General features: G+C 43.1%; 1 protein-coding gene across 1 annotated transcript; it reads left to right on the top strand.

Moving 5' to 3' along the window:
- The first annotated feature begins 1,373 nt into the window (after positions 1–1,373).
- On the top strand, positions 1,374–11,094 carry LOC136437198 (E3 ubiquitin-protein ligase MARCHF2-like). The gene is made up of 4 exons (XM_066431679.1): positions 1,374–1,801; positions 2,460–2,708; positions 4,478–4,646; positions 10,589–11,094. Exons 1-4 carry the CDS (start codon positions 1,691–1,693, stop codon positions 11,092–11,094), a joined length of 1,035 nt encoding a protein of 344 aa, XP_066287776.1. The 5' UTR covers positions 1,374–1,690.
- The last annotated feature ends 532 nt before the right edge of the window (positions 11,095–11,626 follow it).

The following is an 11,626-nucleotide window of genomic DNA, read 5'->3' as shown; positions in this document are numbered from 1 at the left end:
GTGACGCACCTTTACATACAGCTAGAATATGTAGAAGAAAAGGTGATCCGAGGTAAAATACACGATGTGCATTACATTTTAACCTGTAACATTTTTTAAGACCATTGGACAAAGACCTTGATATAGAATCGTTAGCTCTGTTGAATGACATCGCAAATATTTGGGTATGTATAGAGGACGACAAGTCAGGAAAAGTCCGTCAAAACGGCATGTTGTGGAAAAATGACGCTTCAGCCAAATAGAATATTTTCTAACGGACATGTAGTCATCTAAGAATACTGGACGCACGATACAGTGGTAAATATTTTTTCTATTAATCAACAAAAGAATAAACAGGTCACAGAGGTGATGCACTCAAGTAGATAATATCAAACATCACCTCTGAAAATACAAATCACAGCTGACAAAGACAGAAACAATAACATTAACAATTAAATAACAGCATTTGGGTTGGGACCGTTGGATAGTCCAATACAGACAAGCATATATGATAAACACAGTCATACTAAGGTCAGATTTTGACTTGTAACAAATATATGAATGTATAGTAGGTCATTCAGTCAGTTTTGAAACGTTTGGTATCTACAATGTAAGTTTGGGTTAAGCTTACATGTAAATGAATGAATATGGTGAATCCGTGAATAGTTTCATCAGGTTGGTAAGTCACTGAATAAAAATACTCTTTTTAAACAGCCAAGAATGCATCTCATTATGTATGAGCAGCAACACATGTGCTGCATTACTATGTGAACCAGTCAGAATTGCCTTCAAGAAGGTGACACATGGTCCCCGAAACGTCGGTAGAATAAATCTCTTGGTTGTGTAAAAAGAGTATTTTTATTCAGTGACTTACCAACCTGATGAAACTATTCACGGATATACTAGGTCATTCAGTCAGTTTTGAAACGTGTGGTATCTACGATGTAAGTTTGGGTTAAGCTTAAATGAATGAATGTGGGGAATCCGTGAATAGCTTCATCAGGTTGGTAAGTCACTGAATAAAAAGACCTTTTTTACACAGCCAAGAATGCATATCATTATGTATAAACAGCAACGCCTGTGCTGCATTGCTATGTGAACCAGTCAGAATTGCCTTGAAGAAGGTGACAGATGGTCACAAAAACGTCGGTGGAATAAATCTCTTGATTGTGTAAAAAGAGTATTTTTATTCAGTGACTTACCAACCTGATGAAACTATTCACGGATATACTAGGTCATTCAGTCAGTTTTGAAACGTTTGGTATCTACGATGTAAGTTTGGGTTAAGCTTAAATGAATGAATATGGTGAATCCGTGAATAGCTTCATCAGGTTGGTAAGTCACTGAATAAAAAGACCTTTTTTACACAGCCAAGAATGCATCTCATTATGTATAAACAGCAACGCCTGTGCTGCATTGCTATGTGAACCAGTCAGAATTGCCTTGAAGAAGGTGACAGATGGTCACAGAAACGTCGGTGGAATAAATCTCTTGGTTGTGTAAAAAGAGTCTTTTTTATTCAGTGACTTACCAACCTGATGAAACTATTCACGGATATAGTAGGTCATTCAGTCAGTTTTGAAAAGTTTGGTATCTACAATGTAAGTTTGGGCTAAGCTTAAATGAATGAATGCGGTGAATGTTTACATGTTTCCCATTCAGGATGAGCAACCGGGTTGGCTGAGAACATAATCCAACCGGACGTGACGTCATGTACGAGATGGAGGACGCCCTTGAGCCCCGGGAGACGGAGGGGCCGCAGGGATGTCAGAAGCGGAGCAGCATGTCAGCGTTCTATGGAATCAAGGAAACGGCAGACTTGGTGAGAATACATCTATTTGCTACATATATGAGAGAATGTACAATCCCGCCCTCAACAGGAAAGGAGGTCTACGCATTGAATTTTCAGGCACTTGGGGCAACGCACTCCCACCCAAGACGAACAACATTAGCTCCTAAAACAACTAAGGAGCTAATGAATTCATTAACATACAACCTTGCCTTAACTTACTATTCTATTGAACCATCTGAAATTGTCTTCACTTCATTAACATATCTATTTAGAGTTTTGGTATAAAACCTTGTTCTACCAGATCTTTTTTTAGTCACCGACGAAAGATAGCGGATGCTGTCTGGAACGTTTGACTGTTTCAAAATTTTATCCAGTTGCTTGCAATGAGTAACTATTTTTGCCACATCTATTTGCTACGTTTATTTTCGACGGTGACGTATCAGTGATAACCTCGAAAACATTAGAATAAAACTAATTACAACTATCAACATGTTTCCGCAACGTTAGAGGAGTCATCAATATGTGGACTACAGTCAATTTTTATTCTAGCTAACGTTGTACGAGGGACATATAGTTCTGTAACAAGGAAATATCATCCGTGTGCATACAAGGTAAGATACACATAATACTAGAAAAATCGGGTATACGGCCATTGTCCTGTCACCAAAGAACTTAATTCATTTTTCAGTCGGACTTCGCCTACGTTCGGCCATACTCGTCGGAATCTACGTCATCCTCGGGAAATGCCGAAATGTGCCGAATATGTCTGGAAGGCCGACGAGCCGGATTTCTGGCCCGCCCTTGCCGATGTAAGGGCACGAGCGCCTTCGTGCACCTGCCTTGTCTGAAGGAGTGGCTGCTGAAGTCCAACTCCTCCAGGTGTGAGCTATGCAGGTACAAGTTCAAGACCAGGAGAAGATGGAAACCACTCAAGGAGGTGGGTGGAAAAGCTGAAGTTCTGCTGCAGTACCATAGAAAAAGGCTAAATATAGAACTTGACCTTTGTTTTCCCGACGCCCATGTATCTCCCAAATGTCATGAAGATCCATCCACGGCTTTTCGAGCTATGCTGTCCACAAACAAACAAACAAACAAACAAACAAACAAACAAACAAACAACACAGTCACAAACAAATCCAACCACACGCCCAACCACAAATGGAACCCAAAACACAACCTTTAACAAACTAAAGATCCCCAATCTCCCGGCAGTGGGTCCTGTTCAACCTGTCTCCAGAGAACGTCACGTAACGTAACATTACCAGTTAACGTCCGATTTATTAAAACGTTATCTATCTTAAAACCGCGCGCACAGAACCAAATGTTAAACCAATGGGCAGAAATATCAGCTATTCTTACAATAAAAATGCATGGTCTGTAAGTTTTTCTCCGCCTGTTTAACGCCGTGCGAGCAAGTATTTATACTGGCCATATGATGTAGAATACGGCTAGGCTTACCCAATATCGTCCACTTCAGTATTTTCCCTTCTAGCGCTATTCTTGAAGAACATAGACCAGAAAAATGCACAGTAATTGTCGAAATTAGTCTACAGACAAATGGCAGTAAAGTCACTATGTGTGTCCGTCCGCTTGCCTGACGCGATAGAAAAAAACAATGTTTGTGTTGTCATTTCCCCGACATCAGCAGCACGTGGCGTTCACGTGATAAACGAATGGCCATTATGTTATGCCGTGCAAAAATCTATCGTCTGAGCGGGGGTCGCTAGGTTGTATCAAACCTTCCTAAAACTGGCAAGAGTTTCAAACCTCGAATCACCATGGATAGTCTGAATATCAAAGAAAGGTTTAACGTCAGCTATTTTTAAGATATACTAGCTATCGTGTAAGTTAGAAACACATGATAGAGTACGCGGTGTCGAATTGCATATGAAATAGGACATGCATGACGCTTCCGCGCAACTTGTTGTTACCGGTTCAGGAGTTTATTCTGTTAAATCGCTGGACGTAAACCTTTTTCATTGTTTTGTATAAAAGAGAGAGATGGCTAAGGATCATACTTATGACGTTTTTTGTAGCTCATGAGAACAGGCTTTGGCATAATACACCGCGACATGTGGACGTGACCCAAACTGAACGTAAACTGCTCCCGCACGTAAATAGGTTATGTTCCGTTACATACTGTATTCATTCAGACACACCGAAAAAAAACACCTCCGGACACTTTGAAACTTTGACATGGAGGCAACAAACTAATGATCCCCAATCCCCCGGCAATGGGTCCTGTTCAACCTGTCTCCTGAGAACGTCACGTACATAGAGTACTCACATAACTGCGGTCACACACCACCACAAACATCCAGACACAACAAAAAAACCATCCGCAAACTTTGACATGGGGGCAACAAACTAATGATGGTTTTTCTTAGGAGATAGTTGATTTGATTAAGGATCAATGTTATCTTTATTTTATTGAATCTGTTCCAATAATCACTGTTATTTTTGAGGGTAACTTGTTACCTCCTTAATTCTGGTTTGATTCAAAAGTTTTGTTGAGATAAATATTTGTGTATTATTGTTGATTCACTTTATAGGGTTTTGTACAGATTATGATTTTATTTTGCGACGGTTTTTTTTACTTATGTGGCATACGTTTCTGTGTTTTTTTCTGTTTGTTATATGAAAATCAATAAAAAAAAAAAATATATATATATAAAGACCCACTAAAGATCCCCAATCTCCCGGCAGTGGGTCCTGTTCAACCTGTCTCCTGAGAACGTGACGTACCTGAAGATCATCATCGTCATCACCGTCCTGCTGCTGCTCTTCACGCTGGCCGGCGTGTACCTGTGCTCTGACGTCAGCACGCAGGGCCGCGACATCAAGCCACAGGACGTGCCGGCATGGAAGGTCCTGAGTAAGTGTATATATTAGTTCCTTATCTTAGCCCCTGTCACAATTGTGCGTATATTCAAGTGCGCATGAGTTGCGTATTAACAGGTTTTTGTTCTAGGTTAAGTTTTCAGCCGAAGAAGTCATTTCTTTGGTTCAATGGCTAGGCTGCACAACGGTTTATTGCATAATACAAGTCAAGAAATGGCAGCCGCGGCTGAATTGATTCCGGACTTTACAACGTTTTAAAAGTATAACATTTCAAGGGCACTCCATCGTAATAAATTTACATAACAATTATTGCGGTTAAAAATCGTTAAAATTGGCAAGGAGTCTTTAAAATCTATCCTAATATAATATAATATATCAACATTGAAATCAACAACAAAATATTCGTGTTAACGGTCACAATTCCTTATTCAAAACAGTGGTAATGTAAGGTATCGGACTGTTGCGGTAGCGCTCAGTTCGTGTGTATATAGAGTTCAGTTTGTGGCTAGTCCGCGTTAGCCGACCACTGGCTTCACCCCGGGACTGGGGAAGCCAGTCTCTGAAAGCCGATTTCAGGAGTTTCAGTCCGAACTTCTTGCATAGTTGTTCCCTCCTGGATTCAAGGGTGGGTAGTCCGAGTTGAGTGAGGGCTTCCGAGTAGTGGGTGTACTTCTTACCCAGAATGATGCGGCAAGCACGGCGTTGAATGGTCTCTAGACGGGATGACTGGTTTTTAGTAAGTCCGGGATTCCAAACAGGGACAGCATACTCACAGATGGGGCGCACGTAGCAAGTGTAGATGGTGACTAGATCAAGTTCGGGAACTCTGAACATCTTCAACCTTCTTAGGATGAATAGACGTTTGCCGCTTTGTTTAACCATATGGTTACATGACTGTCCCACTTCAAGTTACTTTGCAACCACACTCCCAATAATCTTGCTACAGTTACTTCCTGGAGGGTGTGGCCGGCTAGTTGGAGTGAAGGGAGAGGGGGAGGTGTTCGTGTGAAGAAAAAATGCAACACTTTGCATTTATTTGGGTGCAATTGCATGTGACTTTTACTTGTCCATGCGTCAAGGGCATCTAGGTCATGTTGCAGGTTTGATTGCTGTCTAATCTGTCTACTTTCCATCATATTCAGATCATCCACAAATTTCCAGTGGTCTGATCGTGCGTCACTCGCTGCACTGTTGATGACTGCGACGAAGACTATAGGCGCGAGGACGGTGCCTTGAGGCAGGCCACATGTCAGTGTCCTCCATTCTGACAATGAACCCTTGTAGGCGGTACGTTGCTTTCTCCCTGTCAGGAAGTCACTCAGCCATGGAAGAAGAGAGGGTCGGCAGCCCAGTTCTATCAGACTCAAAATCGCGGTTGTGTGATCTATGCGGTCGAATGCTTTCGCAAAATCCGTCAGGACCAGACTACTTATAGTGACTCTTTGGTCTGAGGTTTTGGAAAGTTGGTTTAAGATGTCAACAAGGCAGTGAGTTGTTGATCTTCCCGGGATACCTCCGAACTGCCTGGGGTCAACGTGTGGGGTTATGTCAGCAAGAATCCACTTGGCAATAAAACTCTCACATGTTTTGGACAGTAAGGAGGTCAGTGAGATGGGTCTGAGATCACTCAAAGATGGTGGGTTTGTTTTAGGAAGTGGTATCACGTTTGCTTCGTGCCATTCCCGAGGAACACACCCCTCCGCCAGAGAAGTATTCAGGATCATTGTGAGTGGGTGACTAAGTTCGTAAGCGAACTCCTTGATCAGTCTGCCTGTAATGTTGTCAGGGCCGGCTGCCTTACGGACACGGACGTGTTGGAGTTTGTGGTACATCTCCCACACCTTTACTTCGGGGGGTTGTCTTGCAGGGAGGAAGGCTGGTAATTGTCTGGTGTCCAGGGGTGGCAAAGAACATGTTATATTGCTCAGAGTGTTGTTGATGATGTCTGCAATAGCCTTGGTGTTGTTGGCAGGAATTCCTTCCACGTTGATTGTAGCATTGGTTTTCCTCATGTTGGCCATTGACTTTATTTCTTTATGCCAGTTAGCTGGGTCTAGCTTTTTAAGATTCTGCACTCTGTTGCTGTAGAACGTTTGTCTGGCATTCTTGATCTTTTGTTGTATTTTGTTTCTCAAGATTTTCCATGTACTGGACTTGTCATTGTTGAAGGCTTTCAGGCGTTGAGATATAAGTGATTTGATTTCAGGCGTCATCCAAGGTTTGTCCTTGTTATGAATCGTGATACAACGTGTAGGAAAATACTCTTCAATCTTCTGGTGAAGTGTGGAGTAAAAGGCTGAGGTCATGGCCTGACATCCTGTTCCTTCTTGGACTTCATCCCATTCATGCGACGTGATCCAAACACCAAAGTCACGAATTCTTGATTCAGGCATTGGGCGAACCGTACTTTTCAACGTTCTGTTTACTCTGACGTGATGCTTGGGTGTAAGTATGACTGACCTGTGGTCGCTCATTCCTAGTGGGGCTGAGGTACTGCACGGCTTGTAGAACTGCACAACGGTGGGTCCAGGTAGAAAACAACTACTTCCCTGCAAACTTTCAGTAAACCCCAAAATGTTAATGCGCAACTCATGCGCACTTCAATATACGCACAAGTGTGACAGGGCCTTTAGACTGATACAACCAGCACGTCGGCAGAACGTAAGCGTTTAAGGTAGTGTTCGCGTATTTAAGGTTAATATCTCGTATATATGTTCATTTAGTTGTGTCCAAAGACATACCTTATGCAACGTCTGTTACTCTAATGCAACGTTGACCAAAGAGAACGACAGAGACTCGGCAGCTATAATAGGGTTAAATAGCAGGTATGCGCATTACGTTCTGCCGACGTGCTGATACAACCTATGTTCCCCAACATAATACATCTAAGCAATAGAGACAAATCTATATTTCTAATAATGAGTTTGGACAAACAATTGATTATCAACCATATCTGCTCTTACGTTTTTACCAAAAAGAAGCGAGAAGTCGAATCCATGTTTATAATTCTTGTAGTAATTTGACAACGTATAGATGTATCTGTGTACTATTCTTTTGTTTGATCTGTACTTAACCCAGTGGGTATATGTGTACAATAAAGGTCTTCATACATTAATTCCTTCATTAGTGGACGTTAACTTCGAATTCTGTAATATTATTGTGCAATCAAAAATTCGGTTGCGTGGCTACGACAGCTGTCAATATATTTTTTCCATATAAATTGTGAGAATCAAACGAGAGGTGTTCATTGTAACGTCGCCAGGAAGTCTTAGCACATCTCATACGTCCGCATGACGAAGAAAGTTACAACGACTCGGAACATTGGTACTGCCACAGCAGTTCGCAGCACGTTGAATAAATCCTTGATTTGACTACTGCTACGGTTACCGTTATGTCTACTGCTGTATGGCCTTTTGCCTCTGGCTGAATACTTCGTAGCTTTACAACAAGAAAGATAACAGAATTTCCTTTCCACGAATTTCAAAAATAACAAAGTTAGTGCCTGGGGTTTTGTGTCAGAAGAGCGAGAGTTGTAAGGGTACAAATCAAAGCTAGTTAGGTCTCATTTGTAAGCTCATCCGGAATCATTATATTCGTGTTAAGTTGGGTGTTTTTCCGTGTATATTAAGTGTCTTTGATTCGCATCATAGGCATGGTATATCATTTCACAAAGGGATTCGGAAATCACCTGAGGATATGTAAATTGATACGACAAATTGAATGAAAATATATGTTCAGTGTAATATAACCAGGTGCTGTCGTGGCACGTGCCTGAGAAGCTGGTGTGTTATGCCAAACAGCGGTTATACCGGATATAGAGATAGATGTACACTCAAAGCAGTTTGAGACTTTGTATGCGTCTGTTTAAGGTTGAAGAATTTCTCCACTCTCTGAGTTCTAAATCCTTTGAAATTAAAGGAGATATCCATGTGACGTCTCTTAAAGGGGGAGTGGGGCATGGTTTGCTACTCCTTTACCCCCGTCCCTACTATACCTATGCAAAGAAAATAGATAATTCGTGAATAGTTTCTTCAGGTTGGTAAGTCACTGGATAAAAAAAGACTCTTTTTACACAACCAAGTGATTTATTCAACCGACGTTTCGGTGACCATCTGTCACCTTCTTCAAGGCAATTCTGACTAGTTCACATTGCACTACAGTACGTGTTCTCTTGGTTGCATAAAAAGAGTATTTTTATTCAGTAAAATAGATAATTGCTTGAAAAGGACTAATGATTGTGCACTACCATCATCTTGCATAGGCCAACTGATGAACTGATTGCTTGTAGGGAATGCTGCAGAATAAGTGCCTTTCTTTTCAGACATGGATCTTTTACCGAATCACGTGTCCTTCAGATGGCACCAGAACTCTTTGAACTGAACTCGCTCTAATTACGATACAGAAGGGCAGGCCGGCGGAAGGGACCTAGCATACCCTCTAATTGCACGGAGTGGCAGCCTGTTAATAACACATGAGTTACTTCAAAGGAGTTCGGCCTCTCCTCGTGTTTGTCCGCGTGAGCAGCATATGAGTCGCATCGGGCAATTTAAGATTCACTCTATTGCCAAAATCTTGTTATTAGCCGAAACGGCTTTGCCATTTGACTAGACATACGTTTCTTTTAATAATCGTTTCTAAATTGATCATGGAATTACAAATGTCATAGATGAGAAAAATGTCGAACTTTCTCCTGATCATTAGCTTGGATGCCAGACCCCCAATCTCTAAGATATCTATTCGTGTGGTAAACATATTCACGAATAAATTAAATCACGATATTTCAGAGATTAGGGGTCTGGCATCCAGGCTACCTGATCATAGAGGGGACGTCCTTGTATTATTTTCATCGTTTAATGTGGGGGTTAATACCAGCTTAACGGCGCGGTTACATTGGTCGTAGCCTTGGTCGTAGGTCGTCGTGCGATTTTGATGCCGTGGAATTTTCAGGCCGCCTGTACCAGATCCAACTTAGTACCTGAGCGCGCTTTGTCCAGTGGTTAGCGATCTTGCCTCTGGAACTAGAAGCCCCGGGTTCGATCCCGGCTGTGGCGCTCACCCGACACGCGCGCTACCGGAAAGGGTCGCAGTCCTAAGGACGGGACGTTAAGCCGTGGTCTGCTGTTCATTGTGCTTGTCGAAAAGAGCTGGGGGAATTTCCCCGGTACAATGAACCTGTAAATACTGTACATAGCGTCTGTCTTCTCTGTTACGACCAGTGGAAGATTAGCTCACCTGTTCATTGAGTTCATTTGAGCTAAACTGGTTCGAGATCACTAAAAAAAAGGCAGACAAGGAAGTAGGTTACCATTTTCCAGAAGAAGATAGAAGTTCTGTCCGACACACGACAATCCCAAGAATGTATTCAATTTGCGATCGCACGACAATAGTACGACGTATGTGACCGGGCCCTATAGTGAGTATCTCACCGGACTGCCGCATGTTGGCGACCTAGTTGTGACCTAAATTGAATTTGTGTTACCCTTCACTTTGCAATCGGAATATCATGCAAAATGTACAGGTATGACTAAAAAGACAACAAAACACTCAAGGCGTATTAAACGTAAAAAGATTCGTTTTTAATCGATGAAATTCGTTGAATACTCTGTCAAATCGCCCGGCCGGTTGCAGTGAGGTCGCCAACGTGCCGCAGTGCAGTGAGATACTCGCTTAATCATACTTCTACGTGTTCTTCTTCTGTTGTAGGCATGCGTCGGCGTGGCGTAACGGTTAGAGCGCTGAACTCGAAATCAATATAGGTTCGATACTCACCATGCCCCGACGTTGTGCCCTTGGGAAAGGCACTTTACACTTTACACCTTCCCGGACGGTGGAGTGACGCCCACCGAGCCTATTCGGCTAATCTGTCAAACTGTGTGCCAAAAACACACTGCGGATTTGGTTGCCGATGTGCCAACATCTAGCACATTTGCCACTGAGAACCGCGCGTTAAATTTCTTTGTCTTCTTTTTTTTGCAGGCATATCCGTGCTGTCCCTGTGCTCCGGCGCGCTGTACGTGATCGGCTGCCTGTACTGCTGCTGTCGGTGCGGGGGCGTCTGGCGGGAGTGGACCGCCAAGAACCAGACCATGACCATCCTGCTTCCCCGCAGAGTCATCGCCGCCTGGTCGGACCCCGGCCAGTACTTCACCGCCTACAGCGAGATTAAGAGACCCCGGGAGGACAGGCAGTCGTCAACCGGACAGTCTCTGAGCGAAGAAACACCGGCACAGGGCTCCGCAGGCCATGACGTCACGGGCGATGAACAAGATGGCGACCGCCCGACGGGCGGCGCGTGCGGCGGCTGGACCCGGGTGCGTTATCCAACCTTCATCAGAAGAAGCAATAACCCCATCCTGTCCCGCTACTTCAGCGGTAACAGATCTCAGTCCGTAACGCCAGAGCTGACGGACCCCGATGACCCCTCTGGTATCAGTCGGATCGACTTATCGACGGAAACCGTCATTGAGATGGCCATCGTGTAGGATCATGCGTGTAGGTCTTGATCAAAAGTTTGAAATAGCCGTTGACAATCCCACGTTTACCAGGTATTCTATATAAGGCCATGTCGATTTGATTACATGGATGACATCCTCTGAGAACCCCAAAACTGATGCGAGCGTGCGAATATAATAAGTTGCCTTCATTATGAAGTCTATGTGATCAGGAAGGTTGAACAAATCACACCTAGTACGGAAAACCGAATACTACTCTTCATTTTTGTTCTTTCATATTTTCTTTGACTTTGGAATTGACTTTTTGCAGTCTGCGACATTATTATCCGTTACCTGGAATATATCTTTACGCAATTTACGGCATGTATTTATTCATTTTCCACCTGCTTTCACCCTCCTTTATCAGCGCTAAAACCCGCTCGGGAAATGCTCGGCAAACCCTCCCGGTATCAGCCCTGATCTTTTGAACGGAGATTTTGGCTTCTGGGGGAGTCACTGACAGTTGCTCATAGATAATTAATGAGCTAGCCTTATTTGGCACAACCAGTCGTTATTTGCTCAT

This window comes from Branchiostoma lanceolatum, chromosome 6 (genome assembly GCF_035083965.1).
Source record: "Branchiostoma lanceolatum isolate klBraLanc5 chromosome 6, klBraLanc5.hap2, whole genome shotgun sequence".
NCBI lineage: Eukaryota > Metazoa > Chordata > Leptocardii > Amphioxiformes > Branchiostomatidae > Branchiostoma > Branchiostoma lanceolatum.
This window is presented reverse-complemented; position numbering and strand designations above follow the sequence as displayed.